Source organism: Electrophorus electricus, chromosome 18 (assembly GCF_013358815.1).
Source record: "Electrophorus electricus isolate fEleEle1 chromosome 18, fEleEle1.pri, whole genome shotgun sequence".
Lineage (NCBI taxonomy): Eukaryota > Metazoa > Chordata > Actinopteri > Gymnotiformes > Gymnotidae > Electrophorus > Electrophorus electricus.
In genome coordinates, this window is record NC_049552.1 from 347,501 (window position 1) to 372,500 (window position 25,000).

A 25,000-nucleotide genomic window follows, 5' to 3' on the forward strand; every position below is an offset into this window, starting at 1 on the left:
GGGTGGGAAAGAAAGAAATAATTGAGTGTCATCAGCATAGCAGTGGTAGGACAAACCATGACAAGATATTCCATCACCAAGAGAATGAGTATACAAAGAGAAGAAAAGGCGGCCCAATACTGAGCCTTGTGGAACACCAGTGGAGAGTCTACTTGGATTGGACATGGATCCCGTCCCTTCATATAGGACTGAAACCATCTCCATGCAGAGCCTGTCACACATGGCTGGGGAGAACAGAGAGGGGAATGTTGTGGTTTACTGGGTCAAAGGCTGCCAAAAGGTCCAGAAGAATCAAGACAGATGACAATTTGGCAGCTTTAGCAGGATGAACTTTCTCCATCACTGCTATGAGGGCTGTTTCTGTAGAATGTGCCGGTTTGTAGCCAGATTGATTAGGATCATGCAGCTGGTTCTGGGTGAGGAAAATAGATAATTGATTATAAACTGCTCACTCAATGGCTTTTGAGAGGGAAGAGAGAAGTGATACCAGTCTGTAGTTGGTTATATTGGAGCTGTCGAGTGTGGCCTTCTGAAGGCTTGGTACCTCCCTGGAGGCTTTGAACACAGCTAGTACATGTCCAGAGGATAAGCAGATGAAAGGAAGCAGATCTATTGAGATTGTCGGGAACAGAGCGGAAGGGATGAGAACCAGCGTACATGTAGTCGGATTACTGGAAGTCAGGAGTTTCTGAGCAGAGAGGAGGAAAAGAAGCCAGAGAGTTAGGGAGACAGAGAGAAGATAGCAGCCCTGCACAAAACACTGCTAAACCCTGCATGTGTGTGTGTCGCTGTGTGTGTGTATGTTTATGTGCATGCGTGCGTGTGCCTGTGTGTGCGTGTGTGCCTGTGTGCATGTGTGTGTGCATGCGTGTGTGTGTTTCAGAGCAGAGTGCTTGCAGAGGGGAGTGTCTCCATCACAGCTGGCTGGGCTGGGCTCGAACCTTGTCACAGAAGTGCGTGTCTACAACTGGTTTGCCAATCGGCGTAAAGAAGAGGCTTTCCGACACAAACTCGCCCTCGACACACCTTACAGCAGCCAATCAGCATCCGGCCCTGTACAGACGCTTCCATTCAGCCCCACACAAGGTAACCCTGCAAGGGTCTTCTTTAAAGCACACACACACACACACACACACACACACACACACACACACACACACACACACACACTCACACACACACACAAACAAGGGTTCATTTTACAGCACGTGTGCGCACGCACACTCACACACACACACACACACACACCAACACACACACACACACACAAACACTAATCTGCTTTGTCATTTTTCCTGTTTCCTATGTGTCTTTTTTTTTTTGGTTCCTGAAACAGGTGTGAAGTTTCCTCAGCCTGTAGTTTGTGAGGGCTTAGGGGTAGTGCGCAGTAGTGGTGAAGGAGACAGGACCAGTGAGGATCACCTGGAAAACAGTCCAGTCCAGCTGGAGCCCAGTCATACACTACTGGACACACCACACCACAAACCAGTGAGCTTCACTGCAGCACAACACAACACAGCACTACACAACACTACACAGCACTACACAACACAACACTGCACAGCACAACACAGCACAGCACTACACACCACAGCACAAAACAACACAACACTACACTACACAGCACTACACAACACAACACTGCACAGCACAACACAGCACAGCACTACACACCACAGCACAAAACAACACAACACTACACTACACAGCACTACACAACACAGCATGACACAGCACAGCACTACACAACACAAACCAACACAACTACAAACTACACAACACTACACCACACAGCGCTACACTACACAACACTACACAGTACAGTACTACACAAAACAACACTACACAGCACTACACAACACTACACAGCACTATACATTGCAGCACTACATAACAGAACACTACACAATACAACACTATACAACACTACATAACACAACACTACATAGTACAGCCTGTATACAGGTCTAGGGCAGGTGATATGCATTCTCCAGGTAATCAGCAGATTTCAGGACTGGATTGGAAACCTCAGATGTGGCAGACAGTATTACTGTTATATTAAGATGCACTTCATTCACTGCCTCCTCCATCAGGTTTCGGGTGGAGGCCCTCTGCCCCCTGTCAGTACCTTCACCTCCTTGCATGGCGTCTCCAGCTCTTCAACACAGGGACTCATTATGGCCACCTTACCCAGTGTCATGAGCATAGGAGACTCCTCTCTGCTAATAGGTGCCCCCCCCCCACCACACACACAGTGTTTTTATCTGATTGTTTTGATTGACTGATGGGCTGGTGTATTTTGGTGCTGTAGGTCTCACACCCACTCAGCCGCAGGCGGTTCCTGTAATCAACAACGTCGGAGGCGGGTTCACCACACTTCAGCCAATCTCCTTCCAGCAGCAGCTACACGCTTCACCTCCACAGCCAATCGCGCAGCCGCTGCAGGGCCCCATCCCACCCAGCTCCTTCATGGCCACCATGGCACAGATGCCCTACCACAGTAAGATGTCTGACGTGCTGGCCAGGTTTTTATCAGAAACAGATATAAAGTACCTAAAGGAACAGAATGAGATCAGCAGGTGTTTTAAAAGTGAACTAAGAAACTGAATACAGATGTGTGTGTGTGTGTGTGTGTGTGTGTGTGCGTGTGTGCGTGCGTGCGTGTGTGCGTCAGTGTATGGTAAAACAGATCTGGCCTCATATGCGCCCTCCAGTCTCCTGTCTCAGGCTATGGTCATTGCTGATAGCAACAGTATAGGAACTCTCACCAGCCTCACTACAGTTCGACAGGTTGGTCTGAGTTCTGAGATTCTCTTTACAGCAAACAGACAAGTGCAAAGTGTTAGTGTCATCTTCACATACAAACCAGAATAGACAACAGGAAATTCTGCAGCTCTAATGCCCTGTGTGTGTGTGTGTGTGCATGTCAGACTCTGAGTTCGGATCCTGAGGAGCACACACACACACCCATCCAGGAGGAGTCATTACACCTGCAGTCCAGCTCTCCTGTACCAGGTGACATGTCCATATATTGCTGTCTTTACTTGTCCAGCACACACACACTGCATGTTGGCTTGGTCATACACAAAATCCCTAAATGTCCATAGCAACACATTTTTAGTAACTTTAAAGACCCATATATAACTCAGACAACATGTAGAAGAACCAGGCCTGAGACTCCAAATGAGTCAGATCACAGAGACCAGGGAAGAACAGAACAGCTCTAGGACATGAGTCAGATCACAGAGACCAGGGCAGAACAGAACAGCTCTGGGACATGAGTCAGATCACAGAGACCAGGGCAGAACAGAACAGCTCTGGGACATGAGTCAGATCACAGAGACCAGGGCAGAACAGAACAGCTCTGGGACATGAGTCAGATCACAGAGACCAGGGCAGAACAGAACAGCTCTGGGACATGAGTCAGATCACAGAGACCAGACCAGAACAGAACAGCTCTGGGACATGAGTCAGATCACAGAGACCAGGACAGAACAGAACAGCTCTGGGACATGCTCCAGCAGCTCTCAGCACTAATTCTGTAATCTCTGTCTCTTTCTCTGCACCCTGTTCAGTGTCCTCAGGTGGCTTGGAACTTTACTCCCAGACCCAGGCCAGCGACACGCACAATACTGTCCACCTGCTCACATCCCCACCGCCAAATATCGACCCCTACATCCCAGCACAGATGGTCTCTACCACACAATAGCAGCAGCCACCACCAAAATACCATTAATGCCTAGTAGGCAGGGGACTCAGCAGATTGAGGCTTGATGTCTTTGTGTGTGTGTGTGTAAAGTGGGATTCACTGATACGTCTGCCAGGAGCTTCCAGATCTCTATGGATGACGATGGCACAAGGATTTAGTTTGAAGCCCAGTGCTCATGACAGAATGAAGTTCAAAATATGTTTCAAGGTGTATGACTGCAGCAGCTACAACAGACAGCTGTTACCATGAGTGTTAGGGTTAGTCCTAAGCCTAACCATGAATATTCAGGTTAGTCCTAAACCTAAGCATGATTGAGGATTAGGGGAGTACCTCTCCTAAAAGTGTCTTGATTGATTGCATTCAGTGAGAGGAGTCTAACCCCAACCCTAAACCTACACCTGACCCCAACCAAAATATAAGCAACATCTGTTTTTGTGGCAACAGTTTGAAATCCCACAAGACACTTTGCTCTCAAAAAGAACAAAAGACTTTAATTGAGAAACAGTGCATTTTTCTGGTGTAGTTTACACAATAAAATATCAAAACAGGAACAGCAGTTGCTTAAAAAGCTCAGTCAATATCTGCTGTTGGCAACAGAGAAAAAAAACAGCTCAAACGAACACCCAGAAACCAAACCAGAATATGAAACCATCCTCAGTTTTGCCCTCCAACATCTAATCTTTTGATCTTTGACTTCTTCTTTCTTCTCTTCAGTACGTGTTCCTCTGAGCCCTGTTCCTGACTCGTGCTTTGCTTATGAACGATGGCTCCATCAGCCTTTGATAAAGACTCCTCTTCCTGTCTCTCCTCAGTGGGACCTGTCTTCCTCTTCCTCTTCCTCTTCTTCATCACAGGGCCAGCACTGTCCTTGGTGCCTTCCTCTGTCTCTCCTGTCTCCTGCGCTTTCTCTGTGGAGAAGGACAGGAGATCCGATACGCACACGGCTGCTTCTCTCAGTCTCAGCTCCATCTCACTGTCACTATCACTGAGGGAGGGAGCGAGGGAGCGAGATGGAGAGAAAGAGAAAGGAGGAGGAAGGAAGGTCAGGAGGTTGAGTGAGTTTGAATCAGATAGTATGTAACTAGTAAGTGATGAGTTGTCCAAGTTACCCTGTTCAGATAAAAACAATAATCATATCTGTGAAAGACCTCTGGTCATTAGATCTGGGTGTGACAGTGCAGGAGTACCTGGAGCTGGGGGCAGGGGGGCGTTTAGGGGGCAGCGGTGGGGTCTGCTCCTTCCACCATCTTCCAGGAAGTGATGTAGAGAACAGTCGGAACCCTTTACACAGGAAGGACAAGTAACTTATTAAAAACATTCAACCTGTCAAAAGAGGCTTTTTGTTTTTGTTTTCAAAAACCTGTTCTGGACAATTTCTATGGCTGCCTATCATTCACACAAATTGGCTTTAAACATGATTAAATTAGTAGATTTGTACTCGAGTCTAGAGGTCAGAAGTCACCTGCATCGTCTCCATGGTGGGCGTTCTCACATGGCTCAGGTTCTGGAGTCCCTGAGCTCACTTCTGTGACAAAGCTGTATGACGGCAAAACAGTCTTAAGGCAGGACAACTCGCACAGAGGCAGACGGAACCAAACTCACAAATCTAATGACATTTCTGACATTAACAGTTAGGTGCTGTCTGGCCTCCACCTGTCCAACATGACTGCCAGCTTCCTGGCGACGTGACGGCGGAACTCTGGCGTCGTCTGGAGCTCGTTGCCATCGTGCTCGTGTTCACTCACATCCACTCTGTTGGCACATTTGTTTATCAGAGACTGATAGGTTTCAAATATATGTGTGTGTGTGTGTGTGTGTGTGTGTGTGTGTGTGTGTGTATGTATGTATATATATATATATATATATATATATATATATATATATATATATATATATATATATATATATATACACATACATACACATATACACATATATATACACATATACACACACATTTCGAATCCAGATCTGTAAGTCTCCAGTTTCCTGTACAGCTTACCTCTTACTCACTTGAGCATGCGTGTCTGGACCTGTGAATAAAGACCTACAGATTAGACTACAGAAGACTGAGTGATGAACGCAGCTAGCTTGGCCACCCAAGACCAAGCTGTGTAAACACACCAACCACGTTTATCAGAAACGGTTCACCTCCTGTGAGTACTGCTCGTCTGTTCGTGTTAGATCTTGGCTGCAACACTCAGCCTAGCAGCTTGTGTCCCAGGTAATATCACTTCATACAACAACAGGGGTGTAAATATGCCCGTTTATGAACGGGACGGAAGTGTCTCATAAATGTTTAGGCCGTCGAGGGTGCTACTGTCCATACATTAATACAACGCACCCATTAGCCTAGTGGCTAGTACGGTGTCCGCAGAACACAGCCAGCTAGCGATAGCACATGGCAGATGTTATAATATATCTCACCTAACATGCTAGAATACACTAGTTAGGTGAGAGTCATTAAAATGTTACCATCTTTACTTTAATAGTTTCACTACGCTTTCGTTATAGCGTGGCTAGCGTTAGCTTGGTTAGGTTACCCCGTTTGGCTCCGTTGGGTCTTGGTCCCAAAATCCACACAGCCTCTTTGAACCTCTCCGTGTTTTCGTCTTCGCTACTACTTTCAGTTGAAGACATATCTGTAGAGATAGTGTTGACAAAACCAAGGAAGACACCGTTAACTCTGGCCAGCTACCTAAAGCTTTGTACAATTCCGTTAGCTAAACTGCTAACTTAGCAGGACTAGCATCCGCTGATTCGCTTCTGGTGAAACACCTTCATCCTCAAACCAGACAGATGCGAAACTCTGATTATAACTATATAAAGTCCCTCTCACTCTGATTATAACTATACAAAGTCCCTCTCACTCTGATTATAATTATATGAAATCTCTCTCTCACTCTGGTTATAATTATATGAAATCCCTCTCACTCTGGTTATAACTATATGAAATCCCTCTCCCACTGATTAGAACTATATTAAGTCCCTCTCTCTCTCTGGTTATAATTATATTAAGTCCCTCTCTCTCTCGCTGGTTATTATATTAAATTCCTCTCTCTCTCTCGCTCGTTATTATATTAAATTCCTCTCTCTCTCTCTGGTTATAATTATATTAAATCCCTCTCTCACTCTGGTTACATTTATGTGAATTCTCACCTACAACAGACCCGGAATGGGAGCGACCCAACACACTCCTTCTATGGCTGATAATCCTGCCACTAGGGGGCGAAGCATTCTGGTTTGTAGTCATTTCAACATTCCGTTCACAACCTCTCAACACCCATGTAGCCCATTACTGAACATTCGTTATAGTAGTAATTAACTGAAGAAGAAAGAAACAAACAGAAAAAGCAGTCAACTCTGCTACAGCATAGTTTATTAAAAAAAGAGAAAAAATATGAGGAGACAGTACACTGCCCCTTTGTAACTCTGAATATATACTGCTTCGACAAGCAAGAACACCAATGTCTACCAAGATATTAACAGAAACACTAGAGCCCGAGATATTAACCCAAACACTAAAGAACATTAATTTTTGTAATGAAATATGCTTTATTTTCACATTATTTTAGAAACAACTAGAATTCACACAAAAGGCACAAGCTGACAAATTCATTCCTAATTTGGACTTTTCTATAATACAATTTGTCAAAACTATAAACAGAGAACATCTGGGCCAAATGCAAAGAGGACCCAGGACAGTGGTTTCCAATGACAGGAATGCAAACCAGGTGAGAAGGCAGGTGTTGGAGGCTTGGAGAGGGTTGTGTGGATCCTTCGCTAGGTGCATGACAGTCATTATTGTGCAGCTCTTAACAAATCAAGGACAAAAACACGAGACTGTTTCCAACCCTCGTCCTGGTTCTTTCCTTGGGTTTAATATATAATTTCTTTATCTCTTCTGGATTTTTGTAATAAAGTTCAGTCCTGATACAGGCTTCAACAATATCAAAACAGGAAAAAGAAACAGGTGTGTGTGTGTGTGTGTGTCTGTAAATACATACACACACATTCAAGTTTAAACTTTAGATAAACCAAGATACAAGTAAAATAAAATAAGAAAAAAACTTAAAACATTTATAAGTGGCAGCTAAGGCAAAATGACACTGTAACTGATCAAAGACTATGAGTAACCAATAAGAGGTGACCAGTCATTATTAACTCACTTTATTTCAAACATAAAACGTTTTCATTTATAAACAAGGTAATACACATTAGATAAAGACTCCATTATACAGTAACTCAAGGATTAGAACATTCAGTATAGTTTCAGGAACACGACTTAAGAGGGGTTAGTGAAACCAACAATATAATAATGTGAAGCTGGAATGAGAAAATCTCAATAAATTAAATCGTAATGAACATAAGTGATGCACAGTTTCAGCAGGAGCGTAGTACTGCATCATTACTGGGGCGTCCACTGACGTTGAGAAACAACAACAAAACAAAAAACGTACATATATAACAAAACATGGGGTCTCTTTAGTGTATAATGTAAAAGCCACGCGTAAAGCCACACCCCCAATGCTAGAGCAACTACTTTGGGCATTATGATTGGCTGCTAGAGCAACTACTCTGGGCATTATGATTGGCTGCTAGAGCAATTTCTTTGGGTATTATGACTGGCTGCTAGAGGAACTACTCTAGGCATTATGTCTGTGACCATTAGACCATGTCTGTGTAACTCGATGGCATCTTCACACCTGTAGGCTGCAAGCCTGCTGTGAAAACAGAAGAATGTCTTTATTAAACAATTAGCAAATGACCAGGGCCCAGTTTTCCCTCACTGTATTGTCAGAATCATCTATAGTGTTTGATGCAACGTTTGCTCTGCTATCACAGTGCCCACAGAACTCAACCCTGGCTTGCTTTTAGAGATGTCAGAGTGAACCAAAGCAGACATGATTCTTGGTTTGAACTCTCTGGCTTCCAGGGTTTAGGCCCGCGTCTGAGGTGAACTTTAGGACAGTGTCTGAGGTGAGTTTAGGACTGTATCTAAGGTGAGTTTTAGGACAATGTCTGAGGTGAGTTTAGGACAGTGTGTGAGGTGAGCTTTAGGACAGTGTCTGAGGTGAGTTTAGGACAGTGTCTGAGGTGAGCTTTAGGACAGTGTCTGAGGTGAGTTTAGGACTGTGTCTAAGGTGAGCTTTAGGACACTGCCTGAGGTGAGCTTTAGGACCGTGTCTAAGGTGAGTTTAGGACAGCACTGTCCTCTGGAAGAGAAAGGAAGCAATACCGACACACACCACCACTGCTGAGAACAACCTCAGCAGTGGAAGAGCAGACAGCTGTGTGTGACAGTGGGACCCTCAGACCCTTCAGAGACAGACGGACCACTGACTGCTTGTGGTCATCACCCAGAACACTTTAAAACCACTCAGCATCGTTATACAGCACGCGTACATCCACAGTAACTACAACTCCATTACTGAGATTAAACTTCCAATCCAAAAATAGGTAACACATAAAATAAAGACAGAGGGGCCTACAAAGAACAGAGCAGTGAAACAGAAAGAAACCCTAACCCTAGTGAAACAGTGACGGAGTTCAGGGCTATCGCGTGACTGGAGGGCTTTAAAAAGCAGCATTAACTTGGTTCTCATCTGGAGAGGGGGCAGGTAGGGCAGGTCTGATACAAGGGCAGGTAGGGCAGGTCTGATACGGGGATTTGTTCATTGAAATATTGAACACATGAAAACTGGTGCTGCTGTCCTGCTGCAGCATGTCAGTGATATCATCAGTGATGTCATCCACGTAACCAGCATGACGCTGTCCAAAAGCAGGCATGCACACCATACAGCATAGTCAGGTGACTGGTGACTAGTGTTTCTTACAACACTAAAAACACAACATGAAAAAAAACCTATCCAATCTTTACACACCAACCAGAAACAGAGTCTATGCTAAAGATGTGCTGAACCACACAGGTGTGTTCACACTGAGAAATGACCTGGTGACCTGAACAAGTGAACGGAAACTCTAAGATGACAAGCTCTTAGGAAGTTGGTGTTAGTAGTGCTCCCACACACTGGTAGGTGTGAGGTAAAAATAAAATGTGTGGGGAGAGTAGGGGAGGACAGAGAGGAGGGAGAAACACCTGTTCCAGTTAGAGCAGGTGACACACACGCATGCACACACACTCTACTCCTAGTATTACTGGCCTCCATTGTACGCGTAGTCTGCTTTGTTGTGCATGATGAGTTTGTTGTCCACGAAGTAAAAACTGTCTGAGCGAGTCTCATACGGATGTTCCACCATCTGACAAACTGCACAGAGACACACAATTAGCAAACAAACATACAAATACTTGCCAACACACACACACACTCCCACAACACACAAAGAGACTTTAATCTTTAATCCTCCCGTAAGATGGGGGGATACTGTGAACTAACACTAACATAAATGTTATTCTTATAAAACTCTTATTACACATTGCCATGCCAATGTATGTGCATATTCATATAAAGACCACTGGTGTGGGATAGGAAGGCTATAATCCTGGTCCCTTTGGTATTCATAATCATACACTTCACTTACCAACTAAGACCACACCAACACACTGCAGGGATATAACTCTCTTCACTACCATACAATATAGTTCCATTCATTTGGACTACATCCTCCATATCTAAACGTTCTGGTAGTACCTCCTTTCACATGGCTGTATTGAGAGTTAGACCAGGGCAGCATTTCTGTGATCCTAACTCAGCTACAACAGCAGTGACAGCAGCTCAGGAGTCATTTCATTACTTCCTGAACACAACATGATTTATTTTGTCCTTTAGCATCACGTTTTCTACACTTCATTGCTTGTCAGTCTCAAAAGATACTCTAGACACTTTTTGCATACTACAAATAAGTGTTGCAGTCAGCACATTTGTGGATGTCAGAAACACGAAGCCTTACTGAGGTCCTCCGGGAGCTGAGGAAACTCGTAGATATGCTCGCAAGTGTTGCGGCTGTTGGGGATACAGAAGCCAAAGTCAAAGTCAAAGTTCTTCAGGAGGCGGTCCTGGAAGTAATGCCTCTCGATCATTCGGAAGCTGTTGACTGGCTTTTCTCCTACAGTGAACTCCACGCTGCAACACACAGACAGGACAGTGCTGTAGACCGGACATAATCACTAAGCACTCAGTAAATAAACAACCCCCACCCCCCATCACAAAGTCATCTATTCAAAGTTCAGTCACGATCTCTGCAGGATGGAGAATAAGTGAATCATTCTTTCAGTAGCAATGCTTTTAGATGACACTTTTATCTCACAGTTTACAGATGCTTCTAAGTAACCCAAGTTTAGCCCACTCATGATTTAGCCATCAGTGGAGTTCGGCTAATAGCCTGAGAGACACAGCCAAAGAAAGGGGCTGAACACCCCCCAGATCTCCACCACCACCACCACCATCAAGAACCATCACCAACATCCAGATTTCCACCACCATTCAGAACCATCACTACCCATCAGCAGAGGCCAAAACAAGACCATGAAGACACTGCAGTCAGATCCCCCTTCCTGTGAAAAGCAGCAGCTGATCACTGGGTACAAGGGGCAGAGCAAACTACAGCCTGCTTCACAGGCTTATGTGGAGACATGGGTTCCTGGATTTGTGGTATTGTGTGCTCCCGGATTCGTAGTATTGTCAGTTTGTGGGACCCAGGATTTGTGGGTTCCTGGATCTGTGGTATTATGGGTTTGTGGGATCCTGGATTTGTGGGCTTACGTGGCACCAACTGTGCGTAGCTTGAGAAACGCTGGTGTGAACTGGTAGCGAACAAAGCGGCCTGCACTGGTATTCACATCCACACTCTCCTCATCCTCTTCGTCCAGATCTGACAGGAAGAGGAGGGACACACATGAGGAAGGGACAGAGTTTACCGTCCTCCAGTTCAGCAGAGCACCTGAGCACGTCACACAACCATGTTGGATATGCTGCACCACTATCTCTCAGCACAGTGACTGTCAAAGGGTTTCTAGATGGTTCTGTAGGTGAATTTGGTTCATTCTACATTATTCTAAACCATGAATTCCCAGCTAAAACGTAACTGAGGTCATGACAGGGTAACCCACCGCAGTGAGGGGGCTTTGCAATCTCAAACAGCACTGTGCCTGTCTCCAGGTCCCTGATCTTGAAGCGTGTGAAATCAATGTTGTACACATTGTCTTCAGGTTTGCAAAGATAATCTGTGGATAAAGAATATACAATTCATTAAGAATCAAGTAAAAAGAAAAAACTCAAATTGCAAGGATTGGAACTTAGTTTGACTGCAAGTTTGAAACACATCTCATGATATAATTATCCCTTAGCTATTGTATTTCACACAAACTCCAGAATCAAATACTTGTAGCTGCTAATCTCCTAGTCTGGAGACTACAGTCTCCATAAAGAACGCGGAGACGTTACAGAAATTTTTGCTAACTTTTTGTCACCTGAACAATACCTCGATGAAAAATAGTAACGTGGCAGCTGGTTATATATAGTAATATAGGTGATTATATAGTTATATGAGTGATTTTATATAGTTATGTGATTATATATAGTTATATGGTTGATTTTATATAGTTATGTGATTTTATAGTTATATGGGTGATTATATGTAGTTATATATGTGACTATATATAGTTATATATGTGATTATATATAGTTATACAGGTGGTTATAGTTATACGAGTTATGTATAGTTATAGAGGTGATTATATATAGTTATACAGGTGGTTATATAGTTATACGGGTGATTATATAGTTATATAGGTAGTTATATAGGTGGTTATATAGTTATACGGGTGATTATATAGTTATACAGGTGGTTATATATAGTTATACAGGTGATTATATAGTTATACAGGTGGTTATATATAGTTATACGGGTGGTTATATAGTTATATAGGTGGTTATATAGTTATACGGGTGATTATATAGTTATGCAGGTGGTTATATAGTTATACAGGTGGTTATATATAGTTATACGGGTGATTATATAGTTATATAGGTGGTTATATAGTTATACGGGTGGTTATATGGGTGATCATATAGTTATATAGGTGGTTATATAGTTATACGGGTGATTATATAGTTATATAAGTGGTTATATAGTTATACGGGTGATTATATAGTTATATAAGTGGTTATATAGTTATACGGGTGATTATATAGTTATATAAGTGGTTATATAGTTATACGGGTGATTATATAGTTATACAGGTGGTTATATAGTTATACGGGTGATTATATAGTTATATAGGTAGTTATATAGGTGGTTATATAGTTATACGGGTGATTATATAGTTATACAGGTGGTTATATATAGTTATACAGGTGATTATATAGTTATACAGGTGGTTATATATAGTTATACGGGTGGTTATATAGTTATATAGGTGGTTATATAGTTATACGGGTGATTATATAGTTATGCAGGTGGTTATATAGTTATACAGGTGGTTATATATAGTTATACGGGTGATTATATAGTTATATAGGTGGTTATATAGTTATACGGGTGGTTATATGGGTGATCATATAGTTATATAGGTGGTTATATAGTTATACGGGTGATTATATAGTTATATAAGTGGTTATATAGTTATACGGGTGATTATATAGTTATATAAGTGGTTATATAGTTATACGGGTGATTATATAGTTATACAGGTGGTTATGTAGTTATACGGGTGATTATATAGTTATACAGGTGGTTATATAGTTATACGGGTGATTATATAGTTATATAGATGGTTATATAGTTATATAAGTGGTTATATATGTGATTATATAGAGCCTCGTAGTGGAACTTCTCACTGCATTTTGATTGCTGAATCCTAGCAACCACTGGATAACTTCACGAGGAGAGCACGCTAGCTAGCGTGTTTGTTAATGTAACAAAGTCAGTCATATTCCCGAACGGACACATTCTAGGATATTGAAGCGTTTTGCTACTAAAAACAAACAGACAAACGAGAACAAACCCAATGAATCCGCGGTCTTACCGCGAGTGACTGCGCGAAGCCCCAAAACTTCCTCCGGAGTGATGTTTTTCCCGACCGCGCGGAGCTCGTCCTCCGTCACGGGCCGCCGCTCGGGATTCCGGCGGGATTTCAGTCTCTTCAGAACACCTCCACCGTGTTTCCGCTCTCTCGAACCTGCGGCGGGCTCCTGCCCGTTCACCGCGGCTGACGTTTCGTTTCGCGAGCTCTGACTACTCATGTTTATAGTCTTTTTGTTTGGAGCGCGGGCTACGTTGCTGTTAAGCTCGAGACCCACTCAATTTAAGATGGCGTCTCGCGTCACTATGGAGAAACTACGCCGGAGGGACTCGCTCGTGATTGGCTGGACATGTTCGGACGTTGCTATGGATACCACTGTTCTCCGTATTTGCTTCCTGGTCTAATCTGGGTAACTAAACTTGGACCGTTCAGTTCCGACATCACAGCTCACTGCGGACTCTGAACACTCAGCAAGATCAGTCTGTTCACGCCAGTGTTCAGCATAAGAATCATCCACACAACCGTCTTAGATAAAATATCACATTTATTAAAAAGAAACAGCATGAGTGCAGTTCTTCAGAAGTCATTTCCCTGCAGACTGCAGTGTAGCGCCTTCACCTGTAAGATGTGGGCACCAGTTTCCATGTTTTCATCAGATGAAGGTAAGAGAGGGAGAGAAGAGAGGGACAGGTATTACAGCAGAGGAGCAGCCACGACGTCCAGACATGATGTCCATCTCTGTACACGCAGGCGGCCAGTGGTGCAGACCTCATGCGTCTAATGCGTACCAATATGCGTGAAGGCAGGTCTTTGGCTGGATCAGAAGATGTGTATTTGGTAAGAAAGTGCCAATGGTAGTTTCGGCAAAGACAAAAGCAAGGTTTTATATTTAAAAAATTAAAAAAAAAAAAAAAAACATGCAAAATGGTAGTCACACAACACAAAGGAGAAAAGTAAAGCACATGCGACTGTTCCAAATCAAGGTAACATGGGATTAACCCAAAACACCAGATGACAAAGAAAAAAACAACAACAATGCTTTTAAAATAACAGCCAGCAGTGCAAAAAAAAATAAAAATCCACTAATAATCCCACTGTAAAATGCAAAGTAAATGAAAGATCCTGAGGAAAACGCAACTACTTTTAAAACAAAACAAACATCACCTCATTGTCAATCCGTTTTTCCATTTGCTTAAATTATAAAATATATATAAAGGAACTTAAATCAGGTAATGATACTCGTTATCTCTGGCCATCAGTGGGTGCGCTCGTCTGACCTACACAACGGCCTCCCAGAGCACGGCCTCTCCACAGAGCTCTGGCTAGCCATCACACACCCAGACATCCAAATCAACAACGAGGACAACAATAACCGTATGGCACACAATCATTAGTGTGACCTAGTACCTTATGCACCCACCCACACACCCAACACAGTGTAAAGCAAAACAAAGAAAAGATGATTTGGCGCCAATTCTCATAGAGCTAGGGTTAGGGTTATAGAGCTTCCCTCTAATAAATGACAAGGTGGTTCTTTGATTGTTCCTAAAATTTTGTTAACAAGGACAAGGACGAGATCTAGGCAAGGATAACCAAACCCACCCCCCACCCCGCCCAATCAATTGAGGACAGAGCTAAACCCCCTACAATATAGAACCCTACCCAGGGTCCTCGTGGATCTCCCCAGAGCTGACATCCATCTGACCTTTCTCAGGGATCCACCACAATCCCAGTCCGGAGAATGGCCACCCAGACCAGGAATGACAACACACAAACGGAGCTACTGAACACTTCACCAGGAAGAGCACTGGCCTGGGGATATCACAGCACAAAACAAGAACTACACTCACCAGGTGAGAAACGTGAGACAGACTGACAGAGCGCGAATGATTGAGAGTGATGCTGGACAGAAATGAGACAAGCACCACACAACTGATACTGTAACCATGGCATCAAAAAGGAGAAATCATTGAGAAACGTAGAGAAACCTCAGAGTTGTGAAAATCTGCCAACACTGTAGTAGTTCTGACTTTCTCATGTGTCTGTTTTCCAGGACATGGAGATGCGTCCATGTGCTGCTAACAGAGGGAAGGTCTTCATCAGAGCACCAGCAACTCTCCACCGTGTGGTAGGCCTAGCCAACATCAGTCACTGCTGTCTGCGCAAACACCACTAAAACAAACCAAATCAAAGATCTTTGGTGAGATTGTAAAAAGGCCTGCAAGCTTGCGTGTAGAGAAAGGCAATAGCTTCTACTGCCAGGACAACACTCCAGATCAGGAGGACAAGCATCAAAGAAAACACAAGACACCACAGACAGAAATGCTCGCACTTGATCAGAACTCTTGATTAGCTGCCTGTAATGGTAATGACCCGACAGCTAACGGCACTGATCACACACACAGGATCACCAAGCACCTGGCAGAGCTCCCCTCTAAAGAGGTTACGCCACAGGACAACTCCAACCCTCACCATGAACCTGTGACTGAGAAAACAAACCCAACAAGAAAACAAACAGCAACGAAACTATAAACTAGAACACAAATGATTCATTATGGATAGCTGCCAAAATCCTGAAACAATCCCGTGGTGTTGGGGGTCTAACACTCAAAAATCCCGTGGTGTTGGGGGTCTACCACTCAAAGGGCATCTTTGTTTTTGTTTTGTTATTGTTGTTTTGTTTTTTGCAGCATGGGGCTATGGCATCCTGCACTAAATTATCACAGGTATAGATGATTTAACCCTGGTTGTCTTAACCAGGGTTAAATCACAATCATTTTGCCCTAATCCTTATAGTGTCAACCTGCTTTAGCTCAGCAGAGTCGCAGTCCAGTGACAGAGATCAATCTATTTTTCTTGGTAATCAAATGATGAATGAGATGCATTACTAGTGCACTTCACACCTAAATGCAGCAAAAACAAAATACCCCAGACAAACACACACCAACCTTCAAACTCAATTGCTCATGGTTTACTCTGCTTGGCCCACAGAGGAAGTGACAGTGTGTAGCTAACATGCTGTGGAGGATGGGGGCTAGGCAACGGCTGCAAGGAGAAAGGGGACACACACACACACACACACACACACACACACACACACTTGCACACACACACTTCCAATGCTCCAGGCTGTCTGGTTAGCCCTGCATATCAGGGATATAGATGAGACAAACCTGTTCCTCATGTCTGGCCATTTCTGGACCAATAGGAACACTCAATAAATGGGGCAGCCAATCACAAGCAGTGTTCTGCTCTGAGTCTATTCCTGCTGGACCAGCCAAACCTGGACTGCAAAGTGGTCATTCCTGTCATGGGTGGGTGGGTGGGTCTCTGCACAATCAGCACTGAGCATACTGCTTTCAAAGAGCACATGTGTTAAACATGTGCACAAACACACTAATAAATAAAACAGCTCTAAAGTCTCCCTGGACGAGAGAGACATGTAAGACCTGCCATGACCTCTTAAACGCTCTTAATCTCTGTCTCTCTGCTTCTCTGATGCTCTCCTGTCTGTCTGTCCCCATGTCCAGGCCTGTCTGTAGCACTCCCCCACCCCTGCAGAGTCTGCTGTGCCCCCTCCCCTCTCATAAGCGACAGAGGCAGAAGAGTGTGGGGATGAAGACCCCAAATGCCACCAGGATGGGGAACATCAGACTGCTGTTATCGGCTGCGTAGGGGTTGGGCGTGCGTGGGCCCGACCGCACTGGGTTCTTGGGAGCAGTGGACGCACTCTTCTTCACGCTGTCTTCGCTTGTCTCAGCGTCCTCCTCCTCTTCCTCTTCTTCATCTCGCTTCTCCAGTCCGGGGTGCGGCTGCAGCTTTGGCACGTCTGAGGGACAGACAGCCGAAAGAGGTTGAGTAAAACAGAGAGAATAATCCCAGAATAATCCCTTCAATATGTTTAAGACATCATACGCCATTAGACTAGTTAAACACGTTTAAAAAAAACAAAAACAACACACTCACCTTCTGGCTTCCCTTTCATCACGTACAGAGCGCATACCTTAGGGTTGTCATAGTAACCCTGTATGGACACATGAAAGAGAGGGTTAGCAGTCCGGCAGGAACAGAAACATGCACATGTTCACACCCCAAATATGCAAGAGAGTCAGGCTGGCCAGCATATAGGAATACAAGTAAATACACATTACAGGCAACTGTAAGAGGAACGCTACTGCTCACAGACCTACCAGGGAGGAATCAACAGCTCTTTAAACCTTTATGGGTTTTTAACATAACCAGAAAAGCCTAACCCTGACCCCTAACCCTTAGGGGTTTTAGTACTTTGCTTTCGAGTAAAAGAGAAAGCCAGAGTGCAGGGATGCTGGAGATAACAGTATACTGTAGACTTACACAACATTAGAGCACTGCAGAAAACAGAGAAGTATTCAGTGGCTTATAAACAGGAAACACACCCACCCACATAGAAATGTGATCGTTAAAAACTTTGTGCTCTTTAACAACTCATGAAAATTTCTTTGGCAATTGACCAGCCAAGCTAACTGGTTTTTCCTGTGAGATTCCTTAGAACCCAGTGCACCTAACTGGTAGGGAGGCATCACCTTTATGAAGTCCACAGTGAGTTTGCCGTTGAAGGTGGAAACCTCACCCTGGACACTCAGTTTTCCCCTCTTTATGGAGAAGGGCACAATCTCATCATGAGCTGTACTGTGGCCTACGCGGTCAAAAATGTCCAGATCCTTCACCACCACATGGCCGTTCAAACGAACGTCAAACACCTGAGAGCAAACAAGACAGACAGCAGTGAAGGAAGAGGGGTGTTAAAATCAACGTTAGGCCGAGGGCGAACCCTGAGGGTTAAACCTGGCCCAATGGTCAGGACTAGGGTTAGGAAGCACTACCATGGCACTGTGTTTGGGTGATGGGCTGTTCTCCTGGCACTACATATGCAAAACAATATGAGAGAACCAGACATTTAAAATGAAGTTTTGCAGTGTTGATCTGTACAAGTTAATAAGAATTGCAAATGAGGTAGTGTATGAACCAATATGACATATCAGTATAATTATTTCCAAAATTAAATATATGCAATTATGCAAATGTATGCGGTTATAATAACAGTGTCTGTGTATGCGAGCATTAAAGGTGTCAGATTATACCTTCTGCTGTGACTGGGCGAAGTAGACTTCAGCGAATTTCAGAACGAGGATGTATTCTCCCTCGTCTCGGACCGGAACCTCATAGCCAAACGTGTCCTCGTTGTAACGCTCCGTCTGGTACAGGACCTGATCCTCTGGACTGGAGCGCAGGATTGGCAAGCGCATCCCATAATCCGACGCTGAAAGGAGGAACAACTACAATCACTTGACACTTTTTTACCCGTATATGTCTGTTGTTGTGAGGCTAAATATAAAATACCATGGTGTCACAGTTATATTACACCTTAAAACGCAGGACGTGTGTAGGGAGTGTGTAGAGTGAGCACAGTTAGCGTGTAAGGAATGCACACACTAACCATATCTCATCAGAGGAAGTGAGAATTGGCAGCTCTCTGCTTACAACAACTTCCTGACATCCTCAACGGTCTTTATCTGCTGCATTGCCCTCTGCCGGCAAAGGAAGGTACTGCACTACACGTTACAGAATTTCAGGGGGTTCACAAGGATTCTGGATTTTTTCAAGGCTTTAAAAAAAAAAAACTGCAATTTTATCAACCAATTATCCTCGTTCTTTCATTAGCCTCAACCACAGTGCACATGAATTTTATAGTTAGCTGGTGTCACGGAACTTTTCCGGTCGGGTTGACAGCCAATGCTACTGTGGAGTTTTCCAGAAGCAGTGCGGTGCACGGACTGCAGTGTCGGTACTTCACCCGGGCCGCGTGCATCACAGTTCTGCCCTTTACACAAACGTGCAGGTTCACAGCCGCACGTGCAGCCCAGCTCCGCATGCACGCTTGCTGGCTTTGCTCCATGTAGTGTTCATTTTGGTCCTGGACCAAGTTTAACCAGAATGGCCAGATTAACTCCTACACTGTAAATCACTGAAAACGTGGCCTGACTTTCTTCAAAATATCTGACAAACAAATAAACGACAGCAGGCCACGCGCCCTCTGATCTGACTAGTGATGGTGGTCCCGGAACAAAACTGCGATACCTAACAGCTGCTACACCAAACTGTGGCTGTCGCACATTAGAGCGCGCGCTGTGTAACCTATATGACTACACATGTATCAGTTACAATGCCAGTTCAATCACCACAGCAAAAATGTTACAGCTGAAACTCTGGACACACAATTATCGTTCAATCCTGGTCGCAGTCACACATGCAAGCTAATTATAGTGTCCACAGTCTCGCGGGAGCTCGCGGGAGCACGCGGGGCAGGTTAGCTCGTGGCAGACCAAGCCGGCTGGACTCACCTTTCCCAACTCTCCCCTCCAGAGGGTCCTTTCTGTACTGGACCCCGTGCACGTCTGTATGCGCGTCCCCGCCCGAATTCACTGCCCAGATCACCCGCTCTGCGAGGCTCGTGCTTCCACTGTCCGCGCGACACCGCGCGGCCAGTAGCAGCGACAGCGCCGCCACGACCAACCGGGCAGAGCGCGGTAGCGTTACCGGCCGCATAGCCACGAGCACGCACAAAGCGAGGAAGCAGCACGCGCTGGAAGCAAAACTAGTGGTGAGGAATAAAGAGAGCGAGCGGGGGAAACACGCACGGTACCGGGCAGTAGCTATAGAAACGCTCCTATCACCATGCCCAGCTCGCGAAACCCCAGATCAGCCAAGCGCTCCTGAGGTCCAGCAGGACTCAACACTCGGCGCGCACTGTCCCTGTCGGGGACATCCGCCTGGGCGCGAGCAGGGACACACTTCCTCCTGCTGTCATCGACGGTAACGCGAACGAGCGAGCCGAGCCCTCGAGGTGCAGGGATCCCCGGGTAACTCAGGCTATCAAAGCGTCCGCTCCGCGGGGACATTCACTGGCACGCAGACCGGATCCGTGTCGCGCGCTGTGTAGTCACTTCAGGGTTTCTAGAGAACCGTTGAGTGGCAGCGCCGCGCGCTCAGAGTCCATTCAGGGCCGCAGCGCTGGCGGGGCGGGGCCACGCTACGGCCTAGCATGATGGCTGCGTAACAATGGGCGGGACACTGCAACGTTAAGCCAATCACAGAAACAAGATAACCCGTTCGACTGGTCCATTGGCCAACGGCTGTACTCATGACGAAGACGAGGAAACTGTCGAATCAGAGCAAACCAACGAGGTAAACCAGCGAGTCAACTTTCACTTCCGCACAGATCAGTCTCATGCACTTCCGGTAGTGCGTCAGCCGCCGTGTGACAAAAGACCTTTCCAGTGTGAGAAATTGCAGCGGCGAATAAAGCACTCTGAAATTTCTGTCTTCATGTAGAGTTCAATTTGAGTACCGCAAGCCAGATCCAAATATTGATAGTGTGTTATCGTATGAGAATGTTTTAGAGGTTTTCTATTCAGTGTAAAACTAGGCTTTAGTCTGTAAAGCGTTACACTGTCAGCAGAAAACACTTTAGTTTCATACAAATGTTGAAAATGTCATGTTCTTCCCAAGCTGATAAGGCAGTTCCATGTATGTCTTACAATGCAATATATTACAAAGGAATGGGGCTTCTTTTAATGTTAGTTTATCTCGCATTGCTGTGGTCATTCAGTCATTCTAACTCGTAGCCCCGAGGTTTTAAACTGAAACACTCACACATACACTTTTAGTCCGTGTCAAAACGCACACACAGAATAAAGGGCTCACGCAAACACATATTCGTTCAGATAAAAAACTAAAAATAAACCACAAATAAACTCAAATATGAACAAGATTTAAACTAAAGCACAAATACAATCAAATATGAAGCTTTATACTAAAGCACAGCTCTCGTGAAGTGTGAGTGTGGGGTGTAATTGCGATGTACTGCCACTAGGGCCGCTCCTATCAAGTTTGGTGGACTTTAACTGCTGTTCAGTGAAAGCGGTAGTCATGTTCACTGGCTCTTGACGACAAATAACGAATGTGCACTTCTTTTCAGCGCACTCTGTCGACGCCACATGTACGATTACTGCGTATCTTCACAATATGTCAACCTCCAATGAGTTTATTTTTGGAATATGAACAGCACGAATTCAATCGTTTATGCGTCTCATGTGCAAACACAAACTTCCCTAAAACGGTTCAACCTCAGCAGATCAAAGAAAACCTTTTAGTATTTTCAATCGTTGTTGAATATTGCAGACCATCCACTACGGGAAGTGAGTCTTCGGAGAGATTAAAACGTAAAGAAACAACATTATACATTGTATTTAACAACTACAAATACTAAGTAACCAGTCATAAATAACCATGTCAGTGCGGCACACAGACATGTCCAATCATATCAGTCCAACGCAGCGCCGCGTTGCATTCTGGATAAATGAGTTCTTATAGTGACGGAACTCGCAACTTTAAATGTTTCGTTGGGTTAGTCCGGTTTGGAGCTTGAGTGCTGATTTTCTCTATATATTCTCTGTATTTATTTCAGGCAACTAAGTTTCCGACTTATTTATGTAAGGACATATTTTTGTCTAAATAGATTTATGGCCATAATCCAAAATTTACTGAAGCGCTGTCGGGATCAGTATAATGTCATTATTTCGTTAGTATAGTTTGCTTTGTGTATGAAACGCTTACGCCTATCAATTAAACCTCTAAAAATAAATATACCTGATCTATGCTATAACCACAAGGTGGTGCCAGTTTGACCTTTTCGAATCTGCAATATGAAACGAAGTAGCAAAACAGTTCTGTCCCGTCTGGATCCGGATGAGAGAGCCCGTTGCCATGGCAACTCCAACATTCCGCTCCGGAGAGAGTCGTCCTCGCGGTTGGATGTTTCGAACATCTCTTGCATAAACTTCAGTTCGTTAGGTCTTACAGCGTTGACTCAGCTCGCTCAAAACGTTCTGTGTAGCCTCACTATTTTTGGACACCTCAGATTTGAACTCTGGGGACAATGTAAGCTAATAATTAAATGTCGAATTACAATGCATTATGAAACTTAGAAATTGTGTATCTTATTTTATTTACTATCATTTATTAAAATCACTATCTTACAATTGAGTGCAGAGGAACTTTCTTTTTGGCATGCAAGAAATTTAACAGGTTACATTTCTACAACAATATATGACAATATAACAATGTGTCACAGTTCAGTCAGACATGGACAACAAAAGACACATTAAATGACATTGTGAGTTTTCAGCGTCTTGGTGAGGTTGTGATTTGTTGTGGCTAAAAGGTCTGTAAATACAGGCCAAACTCTGTTCCCCTGAAATATCACTGTGTTTCACGAGAGCCAGTGTGACTCCAGCACAACCTCCAATAGGCTACAGTGATGGTGGAGAGGAATTTCAGGTTTGTCTAGACAGCAATGAACTGTCCATCATTTTTGAAACTCCTTCCCATGTTCAGAGAGATCAGACTGGTTGTGGACTGATATCTTTGTACTGAGGGAAGCTGGCGGCACTCCCAGCAGCTAAGAGAACTGCCTGTTTGAGAGTGTTGGAATGAGGAGCGAAGGGCCTCGTCCTGCTAGACAGATTTGTAAAGGCACACCCTGTGATTCTGGCAGGTCTGATAATCATGGACAAGCATATCTAAAATCGTAGACACTCTAAATGCTAAATATCACTTGTAAACAGCTGTGTTAAAACGCTTCATTCTGGTTGCCAATGGGATAAGAGTTCTGAGATGTAATGAGTGATAGGTAACTGATCTGACTACGACAGTGAATACAGTAAGTCTTGATGTAAACCATCACAGAATGTGATTTTAAACAATACATTCTCTCTCCTACACACACACACACACACACACACACACACACACACACACACACAGGACACCACATATTAAGACACAATATTGCCATAATTAAGTAAGAGAACATTTGATCCCTTCAACATACACAGACAAAAGACACTATTGTCTTCTCAGGGTCGAAAGTGCAGAAACACTCAGCTACAATGTGGAAGTGTGTGTGTGTGTGTGTGTGTGTGTGTGTGTGTGTGTGTGTGTGTGTGTGTTAGTGGTGTGTATGTTTAAGGTCAGAGAGTAAAGCGCTGATGTTTTGTTGAGTTCCCTAATTAATTCTGCTGGTTTGAGTTAATTAGGGGAATCAAGCAAGTTCTGAACCTAAACTATCCACTTCATTTGTACGCGTGTGTGTGTGTGTGTGTGTGTGTGTGCGTGTGTGTGTGTGTGTGTGTGTGTGTGTGTGTGTGTGTGTGTGTGTGTGTGTGAATTGTTGAAATTCCAGTTGACATGTTTGTAAATGAATGCCCCATCTCACTGGGGTATGTGTTACAGTAGTTATATATTCTCAGGGCTACACCCCCTAAAGCTCTGACATGCAGGAGGTTTTCCAGTGAGATGATCAGTAATTAGAGCCTGACAAACACCTCCACCAATCATAAACCATCTTATTCATTTTGCACAACCAGAAAGGTTTTGCATGTATAAAATGCTTTAGTCTCCTTCTATTCCTTTGGCCTATCACCTCTAGCCAGCAGGAGGCAGTAGAGTGTCTCATCACTCGATCTGCAGTCACCCTAGGGACCTCCACCTCCTTCATCGAGACATCATCCGCACAAACTCTACAGAAGAGAGAGAGAGAGAGAGACCAAACTATGAGACATTAGCCTCTCCTGTGTGACCGTCCAATCCCAGCAACCCCTCCATTCAGGACATCCAATCCCAACAACTGTCCATTCAGACCATCCAATCCCAGTGACCCATCCTTTCACACTGTCCAATCCCAATGACTGGCTGTTCAAACTGTCCAATCCCAGCAACCTATCTATTCACACTGTCCAATCCCAGTGACCCATCTGTTATTAGTTTAATGGTAAGTAGTTTCACACTTTGCTTTATTTTTTAGTAGTGAAGTAACTCAAGCCCTTAAGAAGCTGTTAAGATTTGCATGACTGTAATCACCATAACTGTGCATGGCTGTATTCACCATATCTGTGCATGGCTGTAGTCACCATAACTGTGCATGGCTGTATTCTCCATATCTGTGCATGGCTGTAATCACTGGAACTGTGTATGGTTAATCACTGGAACTGTAAATGGATGTAATCAATGTAACTGTGCATGACTGTAGTCACCACATCTGTGCAATGCTGTAATCACCGTAACTCTGCAATGCTGTAGTCACTGTAACTGTGCATGGCTGTAGTCACTGCAACTGTGCAAGACTGTAATCACTGTAACTATGCTTACCCTCGAAATCTACTCGTCCATCACCATTCAGGTCAACGTCTTTCACAATGTCCTCCAGG

At 44.2% G+C, this 25,000-nt stretch overlaps 5 protein-coding genes across 7 annotated transcripts in view; 1 reads left to right on the top strand and 4 right to left on the bottom strand.

Moving 5' to 3' along the window:
- Nucleotides 1-4,077, top strand: part of hnf1a (HNF1 homeobox a) — an 8,542-nt gene extending 4,465 nt beyond the window's left edge. The window contains exons 5-11 of one of the 2 annotated variants that reach the window (XM_035536371.1): nucleotides 884-1,086; nucleotides 1,337-1,488; nucleotides 2,094-2,229; nucleotides 2,312-2,500; nucleotides 2,675-2,790; nucleotides 2,931-3,015; nucleotides 3,576-4,077. In XM_035536371.1, the coding sequence (XP_035392264.1) occupies nucleotides 884-1,086; nucleotides 1,337-1,488; nucleotides 2,094-2,229; nucleotides 2,312-2,500; nucleotides 2,675-2,790; nucleotides 2,931-3,015; nucleotides 3,576-3,709 (1,015 nt within the window). In that variant the 3' untranslated portion in view covers nucleotides 3,710-4,077. The remainder of the gene's footprint in view (nucleotides 1-883; nucleotides 1,087-1,336; nucleotides 1,489-2,093; nucleotides 2,230-2,311; nucleotides 2,501-2,674; nucleotides 2,791-2,930; nucleotides 3,016-3,575) is intronic. The other variant, XM_035536373.1, reaches the window with a different exon arrangement.
- Nucleotides 4,078-4,180: 103 nt separating this feature from the next.
- c18h12orf43 (chromosome 18 C12orf43 homolog) lies at nucleotides 4,181-6,923 on the bottom strand. Its single transcript, XM_027022014.2, has 7 exons — nucleotides 6,869-6,923; nucleotides 6,253-6,351; nucleotides 5,712-5,742; nucleotides 5,363-5,461; nucleotides 5,172-5,245; nucleotides 4,897-4,990; nucleotides 4,181-4,694 (listed from the first exon to the last, which is right to left on the bottom strand). The coding sequence occupies exons 2-7, from the start codon at nucleotides 6,347-6,349 to the stop codon at nucleotides 4,364-4,366; spliced, it is 726 nt and encodes a 241-aa protein (XP_026877815.2). The 5' UTR covers nucleotides 6,350-6,351; nucleotides 6,869-6,923; the 3' UTR covers nucleotides 4,181-4,363.
- A 148-nt stretch (nucleotides 6,924-7,071) lies between these two features.
- Nucleotides 7,072-13,987, bottom strand: unc119.1 (unc-119 homolog 1). Its single transcript, XM_027022020.2, has 5 exons — nucleotides 13,698-13,987; nucleotides 11,781-11,894; nucleotides 11,434-11,542; nucleotides 10,622-10,794; nucleotides 7,072-9,978 (listed from the first exon to the last, which is right to left on the bottom strand). Exons 1-5 carry the CDS (start codon nucleotides 13,912-13,914, stop codon nucleotides 9,866-9,868), a joined length of 726 nt encoding a protein of 241 aa, XP_026877821.2. The 5' UTR covers nucleotides 13,915-13,987; the 3' UTR covers nucleotides 7,072-9,865.
- A 233-nt stretch (nucleotides 13,988-14,220) lies between these two features.
- mlec (malectin) lies at nucleotides 14,221-20,747 on the bottom strand. 2 transcript variants are annotated; one of them, XM_027022010.2, is made up of 5 exons: nucleotides 20,075-20,747; nucleotides 18,815-18,993; nucleotides 18,257-18,433; nucleotides 17,661-17,718; nucleotides 14,221-17,523 (listed from the first exon to the last, which is right to left on the bottom strand). In XM_027022010.2, the coding sequence occupies exons 1-5, from the start codon at nucleotides 20,277-20,279 to the stop codon at nucleotides 17,279-17,281; spliced, it is 864 nt and encodes a 287-aa protein (XP_026877811.1). In that variant the 5' UTR covers nucleotides 20,280-20,747; the 3' UTR covers nucleotides 14,221-17,278. The 2 variants fall into 2 exon arrangements, with proteins under 2 accessions (XP_026877811.1, XP_026877813.1); XM_027022012.2 differs by lacking the exon at nucleotides 20,075-20,747 and adding an exon at nucleotides 19,171-20,068.
- A 1,831-nt stretch (nucleotides 20,748-22,578) lies between these two features.
- cabp1a (calcium binding protein 1a) overlaps nucleotides 22,579-25,000 on the bottom strand; it is an 11,235-nt gene continuing 8,813 nt past the window's right edge. The window contains exons 6-7 of the mRNA XM_027022022.2: nucleotides 24,942-25,000; nucleotides 22,579-24,313 (exon numbers count right to left, since the gene is read on the bottom strand). The exon at nucleotides 24,942-25,000 is cut by the window's right edge and continues 14 nt beyond it. Coding sequence (XP_026877823.2) covers nucleotides 24,288-24,313; nucleotides 24,942-25,000 — 85 coding nt within the window. The 3' untranslated portion in view covers nucleotides 22,579-24,287. The remainder of the gene's footprint in view (nucleotides 24,314-24,941) is intronic.